Raw genomic sequence first — 24,631 nt, 5'->3', positions numbered from 1 at the left:
CTCTACCGATGTAAAGTGTTTGTTGGTCGCGGCGTACACGAGAATACCATCGGATTTGACCGTTCTGAACATCAAACCGATCGTTTTGAAGGGCGATGGATTGGTTATGAAGCTGGTGTCTTCGCTGACGGTGCGTTTCGCTCGATTCTTATGCCACAAGGTCGAGCCTCTGTAAAGATATTCCAATAACTGCATTCTTCTGTGTTTCTCCGAAATCTGCAAACGACGAAAAGACGGTTATTCGCGATTGGCCAATTTAATCGACCGGGAATTAAAATTCGAAGCTCGTGTTTTACAGTTTGCGCGTACTTTAAACTCGACGTATCCACCCTCGCTCAACGTTATCGATTCGAGAGCTGCTTCGCAATTGGGCGCGGTTACAGAACCGCACTGGCAGGTCACTTGATGCCACTTGTCGTAACACTTGGAATTCGCACCGCAAACGCTGGCCGAGTCCTTTCCACCTCTCGAGCAAGAATTGTTGTTCGATCTGATGCAGGTGGACTTAACGCCGCGCGATGCTAGCGGATTCGACAGATTCAATGCTCTTCCATTTATGGAAACCGAGTGGACGCAGCCGACGAAATCGTCGGAATGCACTTGGCCTGGTCTCTCGAGCACCGGATCTGCGTTTTCCAGTCCTCCCACCAGAAGCGGATTGTTGTTGAAATTCAGAGTCCTGTAGAAAGCGATGTCGATGTTTAGTCAGACGATTTTCACGTTGGAAAACGAATAACTAAGAACGAAAGGTGATGCTAACCCGGTTGGTCCTACGTCGTCCGCGTAGCAAGTGCCATCGCCGGGTCTACAATCGTCGCAGATATCTCCATGTTCTCTGCACATGGACACGCTCAAGGACACGACCCTGCCGTTTCTAGTAGCCGTTACCTTCCTCCATTCTCCGTCCGACACGGAGTTCTCCGTTTTTATGGTGACCGAGGTGATGGCGCTTCTTGCACCTCCGTATGAAAACACCACTCTTCCGTCCACCAGCTCCAATACCACGAAGTCTGAACGTCCTCCGGCTTGTGGCGCGTAATTATACAGCAGTAGGGCGTCTGGTTTCGTAGTGGCAAACACGATGGTTATGTCGTTGGTGTTGGAATCCAAGGCTGGGAAAGTCATATAAGACAATTCGTCGAAGCCAAACGTGGATCGTTCGCAGTGTCTTCCGTAACGACCCTCTGGACAGCTACACGTGTACCTGAATTGGAACGTTAATCGTTGATAAACTTTGAACAATAGGACATGTAGTCGCGTGTCGCGTGTTACATGGTCGATAAAAATACTTACCCAGGTTTTTCTCCTACGCATAAACCTCCATAGAGACAAGGATTCGGTCTGCAAGAGTCGGTAACCGCCTCGCAGTGGTTTCCTCTGTAACCAGCTCGACATAGACAGAAGAAACTGAAGCTATCGGGACTCTTCCTGCACGATCCACCGTTCCTGCATGGATTACTCGCGCATGCATCGCCTCTTTCCAGTTCGCATAGCTTTCCGTCGCGATCGATCGGACAGGTACACTGGAAATCGTATCCCAGTCGTCGACACTGTCCTCCCTGAACGTCGTGAAACAACAAAACGATCGAAGCGTCAGGAAAAAGATATGAAACTAAATCGGGGAATTTTCGCAGTGTCGGTACGAATATTTACCAATAAGCAAGGATTCGGAGAGCAAGGATCTTGTCTTCTTTCGCATTTATCGCCGGTGAAACCGTCGCGGCACTTGCAGGTCATCTCGTGCATCATCCTCGGCGACGTGAGAATCAGCGCTTGGCTGTCGGTGATTCTAGCGTCATCGTAGATGACCAACTTATCGCTGCAAGAGCCGCCGTTCTCGCAAGGTATGTGCTTGCACGGCGAGTAGCCAACGGTGAAGGTCATTCCCTGGAGAAGCGATCGGATTTTGTCCCGATTACGGTTTAGCAATTCGGTGACATCGTATTTGCTGCGGTATCCTGTGCAATGAAATTCAATCGTTTGCATTTAAACTTGTCGATTTTCGAATCTTGCAATCTTTTCATAGTTCTCGCTCTGTCAAATACGTTTACGCAATGTGAAATACCTTCAGGCGACTCTACTGCCACGTGGATGTTCAAGTCGGATCCAGTCTCTCCAAGACTGAAGATCTTAAGGGTGTCTCCAACATCGACCTCTTCCTGCAGAACGTCCAGCAGAGCACGATAATACTGACCTAAAAAATCTCTCGAGCTTAGTTTCGTTACTTGCAGGGTCACGCTATTTTCGATCGTGCTGTTGGTGAAAACGAGAAATTCCACTGTGACCTTGGATACCACGTTAGGATGGCGACCGTCGTTCCCAGACACGCTTAAAGAGTAGCCGACTCCTGTTTCGAAACACGAAAATCGCAGATGTATTTCGATCGAGATTTTTCATCTGTCGATTCGAATAATTTCTTTAAATAGATACTCTTCGTACACAAACCTGGTGTTATCTTTTTCGTGTGAAGATCGCAAGCGCTAGGAATACTAAGAATTTTCGGATTCGATCCTTGGAGTATCTTACAGGAATAGCTACCGGTGACATCGGGATCGTTAGGATGTACGTCGGCGATCTTTCCCAATGGTATCTGCTCGTTGAAAGAGTGTACTATCACGTGAACCGATCTCGGCGACGATGGACTATCGTTTTGATCCGTGACGATCACGGTTATCGTGTGCTCGCTTCTCATTCTCGGTACTCCGGAATCTTCCACTTCGACCTGTGAAAATCGATCGAAGATCAATCATTACGCCTTATCGAATTAATTCAAAGCGACATGTATTTGTTCGTTAGAAAATCTCTACTAACCACAAGATCCAACTGAGGCATAGCTTCTCTGTCCAAACTTCTCGTAGTTTTCAATACCCCGGTATGCTTGTCCAAGGTAACCATATCGCTCTGTCTTCCACCAACCAACTTGTACGTAAACGGCGCCCCGTTCGGTGGTAGGTCAGGATCAGTGGCGCTCAGTGTCATCACGATCGTCCCAGCTGGTTCGTTCTCGTTCACGTAGCCCACCACTTCTGGTGGATCGAAGGTAGGCCCGTTATCGTTGATATCCAAAAGTTCGATGTGAATAGCCGCGGTGCCGGTTTGCGGCGGAGACCCGGTATCGATGGCACCGATCGTCAAATCGTAAATCGGGATCGTTTCTCGGTCCAGTTGTTTGGCAGTTTCTATATCTCCGGTCTGCGGGTCCACCTTGAACGCTTGGCCCAGATTTCCGCTGATGATCGAGTAGGAGAACTGATTGTTCTGCGGCTTTATATCCTTGTCGACCGCTCTAACGGTCAAAACTCGCGTGCCGTGCGCCGCACCTTCGGACACGGTAGCGTCATAGGTACTTTGCAGGAACTCCGGAGGATCGTTTCCATCTTGAATCGAGACTATAACCTGAGCTTCGTCCGTGTCGTTGCCACGAATTCCACCACCGTTCTTCGTCATCACGGTTAACACCACTCTGTTCTGCGTTTCACGGTCTAATCTTCGCGAGACACGAATTATCCCGGTCTCGGAGCCGATCGAGAAGCCGCGGTCGTTGGACGAGCCGACGAACAGGTAGTAGACTCTTCCATCTTCGCCCGCGTCCTGATCGGTTGCCTGAACCAGGCCAACGGACGTGCCAACTTCTGCGCTTTCCGACACGTCCATGTGAAACACCGGTTGAATGAACTTGGGATAGTATTCGTTCACGCCTGTGATGTGTACAAGAACCGTGGTGAAGCCGACCATTTGCGGATTCGAGTCCGGATTGGCGGCGACTATGTCCAACGTGTACTCGTTGGCCTCCTCGTAGTCGAAACTGATCAAAGAAGCGATCTCGCCGGTATCCTCGCGAATACGAAAGTGATCCTTGCCAGTTCCTCCGAGAATTTTGTACTGGATCACGGCGTACTTGGGCGAGTCGATGTCTCGGGCGATCACCTGCGATTAAAGAGTATCGTAAATGGGATTTAAAGCGAGAAATTATAGTTTCGCGCGAAAGGAACATGGGATAAATTTAAGAATATACCTTATAAACGAAACTATCTGGCGGAGAATTTTCAGGCAGGTAGGCTTCGTAAATGCTCTGATTAAACGTCGGCGGATTGTCGTTGATATCGGAGACGTTCACTGTCAATATAGCAACGGCTTGCTTCGGTTCGAATCCCAGGTCCGTAGCGGTGATGTTCAATTTATACTCTTGCACCAGATCGTAATCCAGAGGCTCGAGTATGGTTACCGCGCCGGTGATCGAGTGCACGAAGAACTCGTTCTTTTCGTTTCCAGCCGATATTTTGTATCTGATCATTCCGTTCGGCCCGTCATCGCCGTCGGTGGCACTGACCGTTAGAATGGTGGTGTTGACAGGTTCGTTTTCCGGAACTCTCACCTGATGGCTAACAGCGGCGAACGTGGGAGCGTGTTTGTTCTCTCCGGATATAACCAAGGTCAACGAGACCTCGTCCTTCTGCGGTGGCACGCCTTTGTCGATCGCTTGAACCTTCAACAAGAAGGTGGTTCTCACCGGCACGTTGGACAACGTATTTCGAACGTACACCCATCCGGATTTCTCGTCGATCGAAAAGTATTCGGTCCCGTTAACGTTCGTCATGAAGTAACTGATCTCTGCGTTCACGCCAAAGTCGGCATCGTCTTTCGCCATCAATTGCACCACCCTCTTGCCGACTCCGTAATTTTCCGGCACGGGATAGAGATAAGATCTCTGGTCGAATCTCGGCGCGTTGTTGTTCGCGTCCACTACGTTCACGTAAACCACCGTCTTCGAGGACAACGGAGGTTTCCCGTTGTCGGTAGCTACGACCGTCAGCGAGTATAGGTTTTCCGGCGAGGACGGCCGATGAGTGTGTTTGTACTTGAGAGTCTTCTTGCTGAAAACGTCACCGGTGGCTGGATCAACGGTGAAGAGGTCGGACGGTTGCAACAGGCTGTAGGATATCACGGAGTTCGGACCTTGTTTATCGCGATCGATTGCGGTGACTTGGCCAACGTGCGCAACAGGCGGTTGAAGCTCGGGGAAATGAAAGTGATAAGATTCTTCGTCGAATTCCGGAGGGTTGTCGTTCTGATCTTGGATGGTAATGGTAAGGACGGTTGCCGCTTGCCAAGCACCGTCCGCTACCACCAACTGTAACAATACGAACGATCGGTTAGTGAAAATTGTGCGATGGACGAAGGCTCGTTTTCGTCGATCAACGCGAACCTTTAACAGATATTCGTCCCGTTCTTCTCTGTCTAAGTGCCCATCCACGGTAACGTTACCGCTAAGAGCGTCCATGGCGAACTTCTCGCCGGGATTTTCCGTGAACCTGTAGGTGACGTTAGCGTTTTGACCGATGTCCAGGTCGCTGCTCGTGATTCTTATGACGAACGTGCCGATCTCCGCGTTCTCCGTAACGTTCACGCTGAATAGTCGAGTGAATTGCGGGGGATTGTCGTTTTTGTCCAACACGGTGAGCAACACGGTCGCGGTGCCTGTAAGCGACGGCTGTCCTTGATCCCGTGCTTCTACGATCAACTCGTAAGAGGCGATCTAAAACGAAACGACGCTCTTTCCTTTTCCCTTTCCTGGCAAATTGACTTTAAGTTTTCTCGATATTTTCAAATAACCGACACTCACCTCCTCGCGGTCCAGTTTCGCGTTCGTGCTAATCTCTCCTGTATCGGAATCGATGACGAAAGTCTCGGTGAAATCGTTGACCAGGTAATAGGACACTTGGCCGTTCTCGCCGGAATCGCGATCGTTCGCCGAGACTTTGTTGACGAAGAGAGGCGGGTACTCGTCCTCGGGAACCGTAGCGTTGTAAATGGCCGCCTCCATTATCGGTGCATTATCATTGGCGTCCGTAACATTCACGAGCAGTTGCACAACGCTCCTGAGAGCCGGAGTGTCCGAATCACGAACCTCTACCCAGGCTTCGTAGAACGGCGCGGTTTCGTAATCGAATCCAGACGCGACTAACACCTAAACGAAACGACCCATCGTTTTACCTTTCATCGAGCGTAATCGTCGAGAACGATCGATAATTCGTTTCCATTTCGCGCACAGTTACAAAGGTCGGAAAATATCTCGATCTATACTCTGCACCATCTGTCATATGGAAATCTGTTTTATTTTACAAAATATTGGGAAAAATGTCGATGGCGATGGAGCGAATTTCATGGTGTACGGAGCGCGATACGAATAACGAGAAAAGATAGAAATCGAATTGCACGGCGAATACAAACCTCTCCGGTGTGAGGATCGATCTTGAGCGCATCGCCGACGTTCCCACCAGCCATTCCATAGACCAGATTGCTGGCGGTTCCAACTTTCGGCGTGGTCGCGCTCAATTTCGTGATCACCCGACCCTCTGGAACGTCTTCCGGTAACGTGAACCTGGTGCTAATGGTGGATCGAAAGCTGGGAAACAGTTGCCTCTCCCACAGGTGTATCACCAAGTCGGCGGTGACCGTTTGCGGCTTGACGCCGCAATCGGACGCTTGGATTTGCAATTGGTAGGTGGTTTCGTCATTGGCCAATTCCTGTGTCGTCCTTATCACTCCGCTGTTCGGATCGATCACGAACTTCTCCGCATCGATTCCCTGGAGACGATACACGATCCGGGAATTCTCTCCGTCGTCGTCGTCCACCGCTTTCGCGCCGAACACGAAATCCCCTTTAAAGGAAATTAGGTGTATTTAGCGATGTTGCGTACCAGCTACGCTAGCTTCACGAGCCTCTGTTATTCAGGTGTTACTTAACGCGTTTAGGCTCGCGTTCAAGTTCTCGAATGACGGGTTAGCCGGTTACAAACTTGTCGCGTTTCTCATTTTTACTTTTCCTTTACGTTCATTCGCCGATGATAAATCCTTTACCTGGTTTGGTTGCACCCGGCACGTAGGCCGTGTATCTTGGACTAGAAAATCTAGGGGCATTGTCGTTCACGTCCTTCACGAAGATCGTCAGATTGACGGCGGAGGCCTGAGGTTCCGTGGGGCTCGAATCTTGAGCGACCAAAGTCAAATGGTAGACCGAGGTTTGTTCCCGATCGAGCGGTACCACCGTGAACACTTCTCCAGTGTCGGGTTCAACGGTGAAACGTTCCGAATTTTCTCCCAGCAGACTGTACCTGATGATAGCAAAGATTCGATATTTACGACGAGTTTAGAAAGATCGTGATTCTATTTTCTTTTCTTTTTTTTTTATCCTTTTTTCTTTTTGCAAATCGTACGTATTGCGAATGTACCTGATTTTGGCGTTGAGGCCTTCGTCTTTGTCCGTGGCGTGAGGTTTGGTGACCCACGTTCCGGAAGCCAGGTTTTCGGTAACCGTTGCCCTGTATTCCTGCCTGGTGAATTCCGGAATGTGATCGTTGACATCGAGCACGACGATTCTAACGATGCCCGATCCAGTCAAAGGCGGAGAACCTGTAAAACAGGTTCGGTAATCGTAGATTGATCGTTCTATGATTACGCGAATAGATTTGGTCGAGCCAACGTGTACAAACAACGCGACCTCAAGCGCGAAAACGTGTCGTTTCCCTTTTTCAAACTTTCTTCATCCGCGATTTCTTTCTCTTCCAATCGCTTTTCCCATTTATCCTTGCGATTATTCGCGAATCTTCTTCCTTTTTTTTTTCCTTCAGATGGAAAGGTTTCGCACGAGATAGCCGATATTAGCGGGAGGTGTTTGAACGATTCGATCGTCAAACGTTGAGTAAGACAAATTGTGATTTCACAAAGTATCGAACGGTCGGGGTACCGGCGAGTTAATTGCGCCGCCTAAAACAGGCCATTATTCTCCGGGGGACCCGATTTCTCTGATTGCAGCAGGTACATTGTACGCGTCGGCGTGGCCCTGGGCCACGCGCCTCTATAAGCGTATATCGTTCAATCACGTGGACCTCTCACGGGGAGGGTTACGGGCACAACAATTGCAAAGCACAATGGTGTGGTCCACCATAGGCGGTGTTCGCCTGGTGGGCAATCCGACAGAAATATACTGACTTACACTAGGAGCGTATGCCGCTTGTTCGTCTGCTTAATTGATGGGGACAAGAAGCAACAGCCCCCCTTGGCCGCCCCCTCTCGTTCACCCTCTGTCTCTTTCTTTTCACATTCGTCCCGTGTTATTAGGCGCGTGTATACGCGGTATACTTTGGGATAAGAAGAGGCGAGAAAACGCGAGATCTCGACCGAAAGATCTTCTTGTCCGTCGTTCGTGTCGCTATCTTCGATTCGCCTGTTACGAGCCATTAGTATCATTCGTTCCCCTTTCGCGTTACTTCCTTGCAACGTCTCGTCGATGGTCTCGCCTCGAGTGCCCCTTTTTCATCCGGATGACACGAAACGTAACGCGGTGTAAGGTGGATACCTGGCATCGTGGTCAACCGCGCTAGGGTCACCCGTTTCCGAGCGGACACGGTTGGCATAAGCGCTATAGGTGGCGGATACACGCGACAGCCATGACGTACGAATAAAATAGGAGTATAATGCGCGTGCTCGAGCAGGATCTCGAGAGATGCGCGTTTGGCTGCGAAGAGACGGTCCAAAAGATCCAACAAACGAAAGCGGGTGGGGTGAAGGGAAGCATTAAGAGTAGGAGGAGGAGGAGGTGGTGGTGGCGGTGAAGGTGGAGGTGGAGGCGGAGATGGAGAGAAGAGAGCAAGAGCGAGAAAGAGAGAGAGAGAGAGAGAGAGAGAGAGAGAGAGAGAGAGAGTGAGAGAAGGGAAAACGAAGAGAGGGTGGGGAGAAGGAGAGTGCAGCGTGGAGGCAGAGGAAGGCATTTGAGAGCGATTATCATAATCGCGCGTCATAACTCTGCAGGCTTGTCTACCTCGGCGGGGACCGATTGGGCCATCGGCCCCCGATGGCTGGTCGAAGGGGGCGGGCGAGGGGCACCCTCGAATGGGACTACTGGCTTCGTCAGAGGAACGAACGATAAAAAAGATTTCGCCGAGGAACTGCCCACCGCTTAAAGAATCTCATCGAACAACCCACAAATTTATATCCAATTTGTATATTACCGCTCATTACTTAAAACCATCCCGTATATCGTCTATTGTTTCGTCTATTCGTCGAACGAGCAGCAAGGGACAAGGGGGAGGGGGTGACATTTCGTCGTCTTAGGAGGAGCGCGGGCGCGCGACACGACAGTTTGTGCAATCTCGACGCGACGGTTCGAGTCGAGAGAATTTATAGATGGAAAAATAAATTCATGCAACGATCGGTCTGGCGAATCGCCACGCGTATCGTCCTATACGTATATTGTCTTTGACATTTGATGACATTTCGTTCGTTGCGTCGACGGAATGGGACGGCAACAATTTGTACACGGTTTCGTACATTTGTCAAAGCAGTCGGACGAATTTATAGTTGTCTGTATACTTCTTATTACGGGAGTCGAACCGCTTGAGAAGCAGGTCTTTTCAGCGTTAAAATCGACTTCTCCTTTTCGTCTTTTCTTCCTTTTTTTTCTTTTCCTTTCTTTCTTCTTTATTTATTTCTTCTTCTTCGATTCACCGCGGCTTTTTTAGAAGTGCCAAACCCAATATAATTAAGTCCTTTGTTCGTGCTAATTCGCAACCAGTTTACATAGAACCTAAGACCGGTTACTAAGGTGGCCGGAAAAATATTCTCTCCGAAGAATACTGACTACCCTTTCAATGCCGTCTCTTTGTGCACATCCTACCAGGTATATACCTATTTAGCTGTTCCCCTAAGGTACGCTTGCAAAGAATCTACTGGGAATACCTTCTACCCGCGATTTCTTTATCCTTTATTCCCTTGCACGCGTGTTTGCTCTCCCGTTGTCCTTTCCTCTCCTCCTCTTTCTTTTACTTTGTTTATGCAATTATAAATTAGCCTTTGACGCTACGTTTAAGGAAAGATCTGAGTCGTGAGAATTATTTAACCAACTTACCGGTATCCATGGCCACTAACGTCAGGGTGTACTCCGGCACCAGTTCTCTGTCGAGGGGTCGAAGCAGAAAAATGTCGCCGGTACTCGCGTTTATTCGAAACAAATCCGTGTCACCTTCCTTCAAAAAGTACCTCACTTGGTCGTTGTAAGGTGGAGTATCCGCGTCGTAAGCTTTGACCTGAGACCGACAGATCGAACGGATTTTTTCATTTTCCACGTCGAAACGTTGGGAAACGATTTCGTTCGCGTCCGAGCGATTACGAACCGTTTCGTCAAATTACCTGTATCACGAATCCGCCCCCAGGTGGTACCATATTCTCCATAACGTGCGCCAAATAGGGCGAATCCAAGAAAACCGGTGCATTGTCGTTTATATCGATGACAGTGATGGTGACCTGAGCGGTATCGCCCCGTGGTGTTTCGCCTACTTCCGAGGCACAATCCTCACCCCTTATCGTCAAATAGTACCTGGATTTCCGTTCAAAGTTGAGATTCTTCGCCACTCTGATGACACCGCCGTCCTCGGAAATGGTGAAATCTCTGTTATCGTCTCCCATCGCGATACCGTATCTCACCCTTCCATTCGCACCCTCGTCGCGATCCATCGCCGATACCTAAAATTGAAATTAACCGGATCGCATCGATCGGAACGAAATAAAAGTATCAACGCCTTTTAACGCTGGTTGAGCGTTCTTCAGGACTTTGCTTCACGCTTCAGTTGCAACGCCTCTCGCCCGAGAACATATACTCGTTGCGACTTTAATTAGCGTGACGTAACTGCTCGTGTAATCTCGATTTTATGGTGACTCCTCGCGCGGTGAAACCGCATTCGCAGATATATTTACGAGGGAAAAGGAAATACGAAAAATGCTAACCTGCAGCACGCTAGCCCCGATACTGGCGTTCTCGGCAACAGTGGCCGAGTACTGTCTCGGATCGAACACCGGCGAATTGTCGTTCTCGTCGAGGACCGTGACAGTGACTGCGGTCGAGGACGATCTCGGTGGTTCACCGCGGTCTTTCGCGGTTACTTCCAAGGTGTAGTTTGACCTTAATTCGCGATCCAACGAGCCAGATACGCGCAATAGTCCATCTACGGGACCAACGGTGAAGGGAAGCGTCGTGTCCTCGAGGGAGTACTCCACGTATCCGTTCCGTCCTTCGTCCCTGTCCACCGCCTTAATGGCCATCACTACCGTGTTGCTCGGCGCGTTCTCTATTATCGAAATCTTCGTCGGTGATATGAACTCCGGCGACATGTCGTTTACGTCCAGCAACACCACGGTCACCTATCGATCGAATAACGTTCACGATTAAGTCTCTATCGAAATTTTCTTCGCCGATTATTATTATTCACCGACAAAACTCCTTTCGTTTTAACGGTATTTTTCGCCAAAATTATATCAGGTATAGTTTGCGATCGAAAAAATTCTTCCAAGCTAAAGGTAGAAACTAAGCGAATTATCGTTAGAAATACGATAGCTTGGTTGGATGGTGAACAGTAATCGATAGCGCGAGACTGGAATTATAGTTGGTTACAGAAGATGCGGACAAACCTGTACGGTGGAAGACAAAGGCAGAGCAGGTGGCAAAGGGCTATCGGTGGCGCTGAGGATCAAATTGTAAAGTGGCTTTTGTTCTCTGTCGAGTAACTTCCGAGTGTAAAGGGTGCCGTTTGGTGCCACTCCGAAGTCACCGTTCTCGTCACCGCCGGCGACAGCGTAAATTACCCTGCCGTTATCTCCGGAGTCCAGGTCCTGGGCGGCCACGGATAGAATCGGTGTACCGATCGTCGTATTCTCGACGATATCCGCGGCGTGCGGACCCGCCTCGAAGATCGGCGCGTTGTCGTTCAAGTCGACGACGTTGCAGTAGACCGTCACCGTCGAGGAAAGCGCCGGGATGCCGCCGTCTGTCGCTTGGACTACCAAAATGTAGTGCTGCACCTGTCGAACGATCGAACTTGCTGTTTTCTTAACTAGTCAACGAACGCTCCTCGTGGGAAATATATTCGCGACGACGATAAAAACGTACGAACGGTCAGCAACGGATATAAAAATGAAAGTGACACGGGCAACGACTGCCGAACAGTGTATAGTCGAAAATGGTCGTTTAACGCGAACGACTTAATCGTCGAAAAAGGAAAGTAAAAAGTAGTCGGTCGTTTCGAAGAACAGTTGTTTCGAACGATGTTTTAAAAGGGAGGGGGGAACTTTTTGTTCGCATTAGACATGCTGTTCGCTTGCATCGGGTTCTCTTACGGAGAGGCGCCTAACAATTTTGCAAAGACTAATACGAGTTTCGTGGAAGCAACGTGCTGTTTCTTCGTTTCCGATGCGCTCCGATCTTCCCGGCTCTGTTGTAAAGCGCTTTCGCAAACGCTCCAACGATCCCGCCCAATATATCTGGAAACGAATTACGATGATGAAAGGTTCTATAAACTACCCTCTTCTTCTATGCACCGTTTGCGTCCTTCTGTTCGCTTCTCATCGAAACTCTACATTAGACCATATTATACACAGAGCGCGGCCGAATAACACGTACAGGCGGATGATTCATTATGAAAACATAAGAGCAGAACATGGAATGAAATTTGTTCATTGAAAGTTTAGTCTTCGAGAGAATCAAGTTTGATAATTTATCAAGTCGATTCCTGACTAGACAGGACTAAATAATCGACAGCGGGTTGTCCTACGTGCGAAGATAAATCGAAAATGCGAGAAAAGTTACGTCTCAAGACGCTTTGTTTCTAAGGGAAAGAAATTTAAAAATTTATCATACGCGTGTACTGTATCTATATTTATTCTCTTGAAAATGAAACCTGGAGCGGAAAAATTTTATTCCACGTTTTCCGCTTATCCTTACACGTAGAACAACCTTCTGTCGATTACTTAGTACTTTCCAGTCCGGAATTAACCACGTTCGAGCATGAACCGATAAATTTTCAAACTGAATTTTCTGTACACGTTATTCAGCCGCGCTCCGTACGTACATTGTAAAGTGTCGCAGAATTTCGTTAATTTTTGTTCTTCGAACTCTCCTTTCGCTCTACGAGAGGATGTGACTTTTCGAAAGAAAACGTTTCGTTACGATACCGTAAAGGCGCAAAATTTCAGTTACAAAGGGAAGAAAGAAACGACGGCGATTTACAGATCACAGCGTACGCTTTCAACGGTTGAAAACGAAAATTGTGGGTGACGACGTTGGACAAAATGAAATTTATGCGCGCGTCTCGAAATAAGTATGGCTTGTCTCCGAAGCGTAACCATCGGACAGTTGAAAACGTCCGTTGATCGATCTGTCCGACTGTTAACGTTAAACCCTAAATTCTAGCGTAGCCTTCTAGCCGAAAGCTAATATAATAGGCGCGTTCGAGGTTAAACGTAGAGGCGTGTTCATGGTTATAATCGTTGCCCCGGGCTGCTATGCGTTTCACGGTATGTGGATCTCTCGCGTGGACGCGTCGATCCTCTGACGTGTTAGGAAAATCCGCGAATTCTGAATGGAAAAGAGTACGTTGTGGGTCGGGAACGATGCGTAACTCGCGTTTAGAATTTAAACGAAACGCATCATCGGTGTCGTCTGTTCCGACTCTGGCAAACATCGATGGAACGTCGATTTCCTAATAGCAAGCGCATCCGATGTTTTAAATTGGAAGACGAAAGCGACGTATCGCGTGTGAACCGTGTTCCCAAATCGTTTTACACGCTTTCTAAAGATCGATTTCCAGGGATCGACGATCGTACGAACCTGTTCGTAGTCAAGGCTGGCCGTCAACGTGAACACGCCGGTGCTAGGATTCAGAGAAAAAACGTCGTTGGCCCAGTCGGAAATCAAAGTGTAGCTGAGTTGACTGTTGGGCCCGTTGGCGTCTGCGTCAGTGGCGACGACCTGACCTATTCGGCTGCCCCTTGGCACGTTCTCCGGCACGTCGAACGAATACGCGGTGCTCTGGAACGTCGGTGCATTGTCGTTGGTGTCGGTCACCTGTAAAATCCAACGACTCTTTGATTTCACTGGCTTGTTTCACAAAATCGTCGGGCACCTGTTCCACGGTGCTAACGTCGAGTTACATCGGAACAGGATAGAAGGATCGATTTTTTTAGGCTTCCGACGAGAGACACCCGTTCTATATATTTTTAGTAGGTAGTTGAAGTAGGTGCGCGTAAAGAAGTAGGAAAGAATAATCGATGTTATTCTTGATCATACTCGATTCATGCTGTTGGAAGAACTGCCGGCTGTCCGATCAAGAGAAGAAGAAAGGTAACGGGTCAGGATAAACAATTCAGAATCGGAGCTAACGCTTCCTGTTCTCTTTCGATTGTACTCGACGTCGTTCCTGAATAAACATATTTCAATCAAAGCTCGAGACAAGCGGTCGTGCTCGCGGAGCTCGGTTCACCTTCGAACCGCCGCCGGTTTGCGCTTCGAAGAAAGTTTCCTGTTGTTTTTACAGTGGCGATGAATCGTGGAACGGGCTCCGCGAGGAATTTCAAGAATGTTTTTCCAGAGGGAGATTCTACGGAGGCTCGATTCGTCGATAGCGTAGCGCGATCAAACGGCGAACGTTAGCTTATAATATATCGGCGGATGATTTCGTGTTAGAATCGAACAAGCGTTTGGCGCGTAACGCAAGCGTTTTGCTGGTCCGCGGAACGAGTTCGATGTTCGAAGGTAGAACGAGGAGAATCGCAGGATGGTTGGAATTTTTGGTTGGAACAGCCCTTTAGTGGAAGTCGCGCCTCGTTCACGCCACGAATAATTCTGTTCGAATAGGACGGCTCGAGAGGATGATCTCGATCCCGGTCGGAAGTCAGGGTGCGAGCCCGGTGAATAGGTTTCCAGCGTCGAGAAGGATCGACACGCGGTGGCGGTATAAAGGAACGAAGCGGAGGTGGGCACGGTTTGATTAAGGAGGGTTCGGAGACGTTTGCAAAAAGTGACGGTTACCCCGAGACACGTTGGATGACGAGGGGAGAACCGAGAGCAGAGTAGAGAACGCGGTGACCAACGGTGGAAGGAGGAAGAGGAAGGAAAGGAAGATGGATACGGAGGGAAGAAGAGGGAAGAGGAGGGAAGACGAGGGCGAAAGGGAAGAAGCGACGGTGAAGGGGACGGGAGGGAAAAGAGAGAAGGAGGGAAGATGGAAGAAGACGGGGCGAAGGGAGGAGGTCGAAGGAGAGAAACTCTTGTGCGAGGTCGAGCGAGGAGAAGAGGAGAGAGGATATAAGGGGCCAGAAGAGGCAGATTCCGCAACTGTCGGCAGCGGGCCTCTTTCATGGAGCCCCAAAGAGCCGAGCTATGATCGGGACTGGCATTCCTTTTGCCTTTAAGAGACCCGGATAGAATAGCGGACGGCGGGCAGCGAGAACCTTAAAAGAATTCCAGCCATTGCACGTCATAAGGATAATTTTTGCGATTGTCTCCGAGGGATCCTTGGCTGGCCTGTGGCCAACTCCTTCCCGCTACTACCACCATCTTCTTTCCATCTTCGTTAAACATCCCGGTCGCCCTTCTTCGCCTTTTTTATCGCCGCCAATCGTTTTGCTTGGCCACCGTAATGAATTATAAGACGAAACGAACGCAAACCGAGCGATTCCACGGGCTTCGAGAAATCCAGTCTTCGCCCTTGAGTACCTCGCGTAATCTGCTTTCTCTTCTCTCGATCGATCCACCCCGAGTATCAAACTGGCTGCTACCGTCGACCGACAGGTCGCGAAGAACTTGAAAATTTTCGTCGGTTTCGCCGAAGCTTTCGTATTCTTGTCGTTTCCGTCTCTTTGCCGTACGCGGTGTCCTATCCTGTACGATAACGTCATTTCGAGCAATAGGAGCGTCTCTTTCTCGGCATCGATATATCGCGAATCACGCCGATTGATCCCGTAATGATGAATAGTGGTTGAATAACGGGACAGTGGGTCGCACAATGATCAAGGTAACAGTAGCATCCCCGTATAATTGCAGGATAATAATCAGTGTGCAACGGGACTCGATGGAGGACTCCATCGATACGCGACCGGATCCCTTCCTCGTGCGCGCTCCTTCTCTTCTTACCTCGTCCTTTTTCTTTATCTCCTGTCTTTGCTTCCTCCTTTTATTTTCTCTCTTTTTTTTCTTTTTTGTTCTTTCAAACGAACGCTCATCGTCCTCGTTTCATTTCCGACTAACTTTTCGTAACTTTTCGTATCGGACGAAATCGTTAATCGTTGGAAGGACACGACGCGACGCTTCGATTTAACCGAGCCCCATGAGTAATTGCATCAAAAAATCCGGCAAAGGTTTCTAATTAGAAGCACGATCGCCGGATAAAAAATTATGTCGAGTCAAGGGGATGATATATGGAAACGAAACGTACCTGAATGGTTAACGCGATGTCCGTGTGTTGCAATCCATCATCGGCTCGAACTTTCAGGACATACTTTTCTCTGGTCTCTCTGTCGAGAGCCTCGGCGAGTGTCAGTTGTCCCGTGGTCGGATGAAGTCTGAACTGACATTGGCTTTCGTCTTGAAGCTCGTGTTGGCTGGCCGGGTAGAAACCAAGAGCGGTGCCAGGACCTGGATCGGGCCGATGATTCGGTACCAGGGTGTAAGTCAAGGTTCCGATCGTATCCGGATCGTACGCTTTCAAGACCGTGACAACGGTGTTAGGCGGCGCCTCCTCGGAGATTTTGAATTTCCAGGTGCCGGTTCCCCAGGTCGGTGCCACGTCATTCTTGTCTAGAACCGTCACGCGAACCTGTAATTAAAAATTTTTGTTCGATCCTAAGAATTGCTCGTAATTACACGCTGTGTCTGGTAAGCAATAGAGAAGCGTATGATTTCGGGTTAAAAGTCGTTCGCAGCTCCGTCTTGTCGAGCATTATTTTTATTCGATCATCGGTCGGTTAATTAATTACGGAACGATATTGAAAAGAAGTTACGCGTCGTCGGTACCGAGCGCCAAACAATTAAGAGTTTCTAATTAATAGTGTCTTGGATGCGATTCCTCGCGTGTTAACGATAAATCGAAAGAAAGTACAAAGATGAGAGACAGAGAGAGAGAGAGAGAGAGAGAGAGAGAGAGAGAGAGAGAGAGAGAATGTCTGGAAGTTTTGTCAGTCGCCAGGATATAATTATGTGCAATCAATATAAATCTACGGGCCGTTGTTGCGGCGGAGTCACGGTATGCATGCGAAGAATCGTGAGAAAGTTAGTTTTTCGATCCAACTTGTGCATGTCTCATTTCATTAAATTCTCAGTCACGTCAGCGGCCAAGGTTTATGTGACTACCAGAAGCCAGTGTATCGAAACGACTCGATGCTCGAAGGAACAACGATGGGGTACTATTGGAAAAGCATCGCGCTAGCGATGGCAACATCTTTTCGATCGAGGAACGAACGGTGGTCGCTCTTGAGGCCGTGGAAAGATTTATTCGAGTAACCGTACGAAACTTTATATTCCACGCTAGAAACTTTGAACGTAATCGGATCGCGTTGCGCGTAGCATAGAAAATCGCTACCGAGAGACGTTAGACCTTTTTTTCTTTTTGTTATCCCTCTGTCGTTTCATATTGGAATTTTCGTTTTACGAACGAAATCGAAGAACCACGAAAGCCGAAACTCGACGAAGAAACGGCGACGTATACATCTATTTTCTCATTCTGTTCGCGATCGATTTCTTCATAACTGACGCGATCTTGCCACGTCGAAGAATACTAAATATGGAAGCACGTAGATGATCTTTCAAGCTTATGTAATCCCTGGCTGGAACGCATCGATCTTCCTGGTAATTAGTCGGAGTTCGGCCGTCATTGACAAAGTGCGTGCCATCGATTATTGGCCTAAAATGTTTAGGCGTGCCAGAACGTACGTATCTCGAGATGACGAAACAATAGTCGGTCGCTGGCTCTCGCAACGGTTAAACGGCCGATTTCAGCGTGACACGCGTATGAATAAATTTGACTTTTTAATTATTTTCCAGTGCCGGATCTTGTAGCTGCCTCCTTTAAGTAGCTCGAACACGAATACAATTAATCGTTACGACCGGCGAGGCTGTGTGTCCGTTTGTCATTAAAATTCAAAGGTGCGACGACATCGAACTCTCGCGTCGCTTATTGCCACAGATCGAAAATACCGATATTCCACCGTCTATCGTTTCTAATGGTGGCTGTGTTCGACGCGAATACGCAGGAACACGAAAACTATAAATTTATGCAAAATCCCTTGGAATAGCGGCTACCTTCGAGACAGCATGAGACTCCGGCAAGCCGCGGCGGTGTCGCTAATTACGTTTCTACCTATCCACAGCTTTAGGCTAAACGGCCGAAGCCTGTCCTAAGGCATAGTTCGCACGATCTCTTAGATAGGTTATCGTGTACAGCGTTAAATCCGGTAGCGTTTCGATAATCCCGAAGAGGAAGAAATTACTCACGAAATTTAATAGGTACTGACTCGGCGAACGATCGATAGAAAACTTCAAAGTCAAAGAAAATTGCAAATTTCTCGATCGCTTTGCGAGACATTTCGATTTAGGATGATCGTCGACGAGGAGATCGGACGGACGGTCAAAGGCATCGGTCGAAGTTTCGAGTTTTCATGGATCGAGTTTTGCTCGGATCGCGAGAGTGTCGGCAAGCCGGTTGCTTAGGTATTTCTCGACTCGTCCCGACCTCTGTCTATTGGCTCGTTAAGGGGATCGATGCAAGGAAGTGGAATCTCGCGACGTTCGTAGAAACAATATCCGTGGATGGTCGCGTCATCGTCACGATCGGAAAACAAGGATACGGGAACGGCAACAATAAGCAGACAAATCAGTGCGGTCATATAGCTGTCTCGGATAGAATATTCCTTCTTCTTTGCTGGTCGCGGCCGAGAGGAGAGAGGGATGAGGTATATGGGCGGTAAGAAACGCCCGGAGAGCATTCGGAGTGCAAGGAAAGATGGTATCTGCGTCAGCGCGGTCGGGGATCAGCGGATCGGATCGAGTCGCTCAGCGGGGGTTTCTTTGGGTCATGCACGAAGTGAGTCCCATTCTTCTGTTGCCCCCTTCACCCTGCCCTGCCCCACGCCTCCTCTCCTCTCATCTTCTTCTTCTTATTCTTCTTCTTCTTCTTCTTCTTTTCTTCCTTCTTCTTCTTCTTTTCGTCTTCTTCTACTTCTTCGACGTTTGTCCTTCTCCTCGTCGTCGTCATCGTCGTCGTCGTCGTCGTCGTCGTCATCGTCCTCTCTGTCTCTCCTTTCTTTCTTCGTTTCTGGCTACTCTCGCTCTCCCTTTTTCTTCCTCGCACGCTTCTGTCTTTTCTCAGGCCGGTACTCCGTGCGAGTCTCTCTATCGCCCCTCTTTGTTCGGCTTCGAGCCGATACCAAGACGCTCACGGTTCTCTCTTCTCTACCTCTACCTCGTTGTCCCTTTTACCGAACGGGGTCCTATGGGTTCTCTATGAGGGGTCGAACCACTGACATCGGCCGATTAATAACGTATCTTCGTGGGGGCCCCCATAGACCACGACGGTAACGACGACGACGACGACGAACGTACGAGCAAGGGGAGAACGACGAGGCTAGGAACGAAGGTGGATTGGAAACTCACGGAATTCTGTATACCCATCGGGGACAATAAGATATATATCTATTAATAATTCCCCCCGTGCTGTCCTATGTTTCTTCTTTTTTACCTTTTTTTTTTTTTTTCGGTCCGCATCGCGATAGTCTGACGGGATAGAGATATTTAGTAAATGGAGGTGCATTAGCTCGATCGTTTGCATCTGCTCCTCTATTTTTATCGGTCGTGATTCGGGTCCTTGTGCGTCGAATTTTATCGCGACCAGCGCGGCGTTTCTTTCGTCTCTTTTTCTTTTCTTTTTTTTATTCTTTTGACAACAGACCATCCAATTTTTTCCTCGTTTTTTTAACTCGAACAAATTCAACGTCGTAACAGTTTTAACGCCGAAGGATACGATCGGAATCACAGAAGGAGAAGAGGATTGTTTAACCGGCGAGTTTCTCGTGTATAGGGTTCGTGGTTGTTTAGCGAACGATGTCCCTGTACGAGTAGCGCAAGCCGCGAGACTTCTCCGTTCGGTTAATAACGCTTCTTCGAATGAATTCCCATAGGGTACGGGTAAGTTAAAGGGTAGGCTGTAATTCCGTCTAGCGGCTGGAGACAATAAGATATATATCTACGGTTCTTACGACTAATAGCTTTGTTTTCTCTCGAGTGGCACGACACCGAACGGTCCGTTCGTGGACGGGCTTGACTTCGCCGTAGATATGTCTACGTCAAAGCAGCCTCGCCGATGAATACTCGCGCTTACGTTCGAGTTAAGTTGTCTTTCGATCATTTATAACTTTCTGTCGCGCCGAATGCAAACGCGCCCCGTTGTAGGGCGCGCAGTGCCATATGAAATATGGTGGAAAAATAATCCGAAAAAAGACAGCGGTCGAGTGTGCCGCGGCCGGTAAGCAGACGAGTAAACATAAATTAACGAGTGACGTTCCATAAATAATCGGTCAAAGAAACGGGAAATATCTCGCAGGGAATTCACCGATCGGACGGACAAAAGTCTCGTTGGTGTCGCGTTCGAAACCAATCGAGAAAGAATCGTCGCGCTCCAAAATAACGAGCAACGGCACTCGCCTTCGCCTATCGATGTTTAATTAAAAAACGATGCGAGCTCGCGTGAAAGCCGGTTGGCCACCGTGTAACAGCGAGCTTTGTCACCGTTCGACCTCATCGGACAAGTTGCGAGCGATAATCGCCGGGGGAAAAGTTAAAAAGCACTTGCAATTCCGATAAACGCTATTAAACGTAATCACCGGTATTCCCGTCCTTGATCTTGCGCCGTTAATATTTCACGCGAGGCTAAGATTTTCGCTCGTAATTTTCCGACGGTGAAATTAAGCCGGCCGTGGCCGGGGCACGAGCGTAATAAAATACAACGATGATCGGCGGACAACAACGTAACGCGTATTAATGAGCATTCTTTATGCACGGACGGCTCCAGATCGCGGCTGCTTCTCTTATGTAACCGTCCGCGCAACCAGTTACACACTTGGTCCGTGTTGTAAGTATGTATCTTTATTACGAGTGATATGTTAGTTGGCATACGGCGCGCGGGCGATCGCGCCAGCTTTTCGCATACTGCGAGCCATCGTGAAAGCAATTCTACGCGAAACCCGCTCGACTCTACGTATATGTATATATATATATATATACGAATATTATATATATATATATAGATATAGATATATTTATATGTACGAGTATATATCTATATATGTATAATACAAGATTCAAGATATATCGAGTTACCGTACGATTAACTCGCGAGTGGTGACGTTAAATTCTGTCGCGACACTCTCTGCTCCGTGATAAACATACTAATTTATGTCGGGACAGGTCGACATAGTAAACGTATTAAATTAGGAAATTCAAGTAGCCCTACCAGCGTTCGTTACACGCACAGACGCACAAATACGAATAAGTCGATGATCGCCTGTCTCTCTTTCCTCTTTCTTTTTCCCTCCACTTATTTTTCACCTGTTGCCCGTTTCACGATTCTTCGACGACGCACGAGCGTCGAGTTTTTCTCTGCCGTTGCTCTCGGTTCCCTTGGCGACGCGTTTTCAACGCGGTAGACTGCAAGTAGACGCGAGCAGGCAAAGAAACTGCAGTTGAAACGCGAATTACCGATGGTCACGGCAGCGATCGGCAGCGACCCAGCAGTTTTCCCGGATAACGAGCGGATCGGTTACAGTATGGAAATTGGACTCGATCGATCGTAAAAGTGTCATGCCCGGTTCGCGTCACGTTTCCCCTTCTCCAGAGACTATCGCCGCGTAGAGAACAGTCCACGATGCACCTTGCCGAGGTGCGCGTATGACTCTACAACGAGCTACAACGTTTTTTCCCCCATCGAACTCGACGACGCGATTAAAACGAAAAAGCGAGCGAGCAAAGAGAAAAGACAAGAAGGTTGGCAAAAAGGGGGAGAAAAGTACGTAGAGAGTAAGAAAGGGAAAAGATGGGAAGAAGAAGGGAGGAATAAAGAAAAAAAAAAAGGGAGCTGGGTATCGAACACCAGCGAGGAGAAGCCATGGAAGTTTCTATTGCGGTCACCGGCTTTCTGCAACAGGTTCGCTTTGTTTTTCTGCCCCGTCGTTCATCCCCTATGAGAGAGAGAGGTCCTCTCGTGGACTTTCGTTCGATGGGCCAAGAAGACAGGCAAAAGATATTGAATTTATACCGGGAGACGTGGCCTCATGCGAGATGGTACAGACCGCAGCTTGCGGGTTAAGTGTCCGTTACAAGAGGAATATGTCACGGAAAATGGCCGTGAACAGATCGGTGGTTCGTCTTCTCTTCTCTTCTCTTCTTTTTATGGTTTCTCTTTTAACCCACATAGACGCGCCGCCGACAGTGTTCCAAGAGACGTAGATTTTGCGTCAACTCTCGATAGAACAACGTTTATCGGGAACATACGGTCGCGTTCAACTACTCTTTGGTGTATTACGAACGTACCGCTAGGTTCGTTAGGCTATCCGTATACCGGTACGTAAATAGGTACGTTTCGAATTTTCTTGTGCCGAGCGCACGATGCATTCATCGATAGGATCGTTGCCGCGGGACCGCCAAGTAAAGACAGTTGGCCGGATAAATTAGCGAAATGCATATAGATTTTTAAGATATCCGGGTACCGTTATGTCGGGCTAAACATTCTCGTTTATCTTACGGAGATACAGGCGTATGAGCGAGTCAAGGAGCACGTAAGAATGCGATCCACATACTTTTGTAAACGCTTTCGTGAAAGGAGGAAGCGTGATAAATGGAGTGATCAGCGGATCCTAGGAGCACCGTTGATTTCCGCTTATTTCACTGGTATATCGAACGTAGGTATCTCGCTATTGTCAGGTTAATATTCGAAGGATCCCTTTTCTTCTTCTTCTTTTTTTTTTCTTTGAGAAATGTCCAACGTACACGCCAAATCCTAATTTAGCGACGATTATTTCCCTCCTACTCTGTGTCTCGGCGTATCTCCGTCGAGGACAGAGAGAGAGAGAGAGAGAGAGAGAGGAGAAAAGAGAGAAACGTCGGTCAGGCAGGTGTTCTTTGTGCAAGATCCGTCAGAGAGTCGTGATGGATCATCCTTTTCAAAATCCTCGGCCGATTTATATTTTTATTTCGTGGCTTCGCAGAATTCGTTAAAATTATATTACAATACAGCTCAAACGAAGAGTAATGAATACCGTTGCCCCGGAACGATAAATGCGCGTCACGATGATCGAGACGTTAAAAAGAGTAAGGAAAGAAGAAAAAGGTCAAGAGGAACGGGGAAAGATGAAAAAGAATTCGTTTCCACCCGAAGGAAATGATAATCATATTTTACGAAAATGCAAGAAAGAGAAAAGAGAGTGGACGAGGAAGGTGGCGCGACAAGTAAAAAATTATCCCGTCACGTTCCGTTTCTCTTGACACTTTGAATCTTCTCGCTGCAACCACCCAGAGCGTCGAATAAATAAAGCGATCATCGCAGTTTCGCGATTTGTTCGATGTTTGGCCGTGGACCAGAGGAAATTAGCGAACTGCGCCTAATAGCGGAGAGCTAACGTTCCCCACCTTTGGCCAAATTCAAATCGAATCGGATGGAACGGAAGCACGGAACGGCGAACGGCGAACGGAGCGGCAGTGGAAGGTAGGAGGTGGCGGAGGAGGGAATGAAAGGGGAAGTGGAAAAGGACGAGAAAAGGCGAAGCGGCGATCCGTCCGCGTGGCGGTGGACGGAAGGAAAAGAAAGAAGCATGGCAAAAGCGAAAGGGAAGATGAAGGAAGACGGAGGAACGGCGATGAGAACGGCGAAAAAAAGGTGGCGCAAGATAAGTGGTGTGACGTGCGTGGAAGTAGAATAACGAGAGAAAAAGAGATAAGGGAGAAAAAGATGACGAGGTGGAGATTGTCTGCCGAAGAAACCTCTAACAACCTATGATCACGTTATTAATTGAAAGAGGACCGCCGATGCTACCGGTTACGCCACCGACTTTACGTGCCGTCTTATGGCCATGCGGCACCGGCACGGGCCCATTTTTTAACCAAAACATTCTCGTCGATACATAAAATCTCGACCAACTGCCAAGCCTCTGTAAAGCTTCCGTAATTCCAGATAACCAGAGAGCCTCGTAACGACACTCTGTCTCGTTCCGTAGCCTACGGTGTCGGCTTTGACTTTAATTTCCCTCCTTCCATTCAACGACGTCGTCTTATTCATTACGTCGATACGTAATTAGAACGCGTCTAATCCGACGCGTTCGGATCGGCCAGACGAAGTTTCGCTGGAATCGGTAAAATCGCACGGAGATACATCGCGTGGAGGACGTTGCTCGGCAATTCCGATCCCGACTCTCGTGATCGACGTTGACCGACATTTTCCACGAGGCGGTCCGCTTTCGATCGACGATTCCCTCGAATCCTCGTCTCCTCGACCAGCCGGTGCTGGTCGATTTATTTTAATCGTTGCGACCGCGACAACGTCGGAGAATCGCACGACTCCGCGCGATTTATCTCTTAATCCGTGCGGAATGATAGTTCCGAGCGTGTTGCCGCGATTTCCTTTAATTTGCCCAATTTCGTGCTCGTCGTTGGACGATATCGGAATCGACATCGACGTGGACACGGATCGGCGAACGAAATAGCGACGATAAATCGCGGCAAATAGAAGGAGAGGGAGGAGATGGCGAGAAGCAAGACGGCTTC

The 24,631-nt window shown here is 48.5% G+C and overlaps 1 protein-coding gene across 2 annotated transcripts in view; it reads right to left on the bottom strand.

Annotated features, from left to right (window-relative positions):
* Positions 1-24,631, bottom strand: part of LOC132910900 (cadherin-related tumor suppressor) — a 65,734-nt gene that overhangs the window by 3,515 nt on the left and 37,588 nt on the right. The window contains exons 2-21 of one of the 2 annotated variants that reach the window (XM_060967045.1): positions 16,263-16,643; positions 13,658-13,894; positions 11,464-11,853; positions 10,783-11,196; positions 10,189-10,521; positions 9,908-10,085; positions 7,233-7,413; positions 6,862-7,115; positions 6,232-6,662; positions 5,624-5,968; positions 5,207-5,536; positions 4,016-5,131; positions 2,812-3,927; positions 2,446-2,722; positions 2,066-2,347; positions 1,654-1,958; positions 1,294-1,559; positions 761-1,204; positions 310-679; positions 1-216 (exon numbers count right to left, since the gene is read on the bottom strand). In XM_060967045.1, the coding sequence (XP_060823028.1) occupies positions 1-216; positions 310-679; positions 761-1,204; positions 1,294-1,559; positions 1,654-1,958; positions 2,066-2,347; positions 2,446-2,722; positions 2,812-3,927; positions 4,016-5,131; positions 5,207-5,536; positions 5,624-5,968; positions 6,232-6,662; positions 6,862-7,115; positions 7,233-7,413; positions 9,908-10,085; positions 10,189-10,521; positions 10,783-11,196; positions 11,464-11,853; positions 13,658-13,894; positions 16,263-16,643 (7,866 nt within the window). Of the gene's footprint in view, positions 217-309; positions 680-760; positions 1,205-1,293; positions 1,560-1,653; positions 1,959-2,065; positions 2,348-2,445; positions 2,723-2,811; positions 3,928-4,015; positions 5,537-5,623; positions 5,969-6,231; positions 6,663-6,861; positions 7,116-7,232; positions 7,414-9,907; positions 10,086-10,188; positions 10,522-10,782; positions 11,197-11,463; positions 11,854-13,657; positions 13,895-16,262; positions 16,644-24,631 lie in introns of both variants that reach the window. The other variant, XM_060967044.1, reaches the window with a different exon arrangement.

Source organism: Bombus pascuorum, chromosome 9 (assembly GCF_905332965.1).
Source record: "Bombus pascuorum chromosome 9, iyBomPasc1.1, whole genome shotgun sequence".
Classification (NCBI taxonomy): Eukaryota; Metazoa; Arthropoda; class Insecta; order Hymenoptera; family Apidae; genus Bombus; species Bombus pascuorum.
This window is presented reverse-complemented; position numbering and strand designations above follow the sequence as displayed.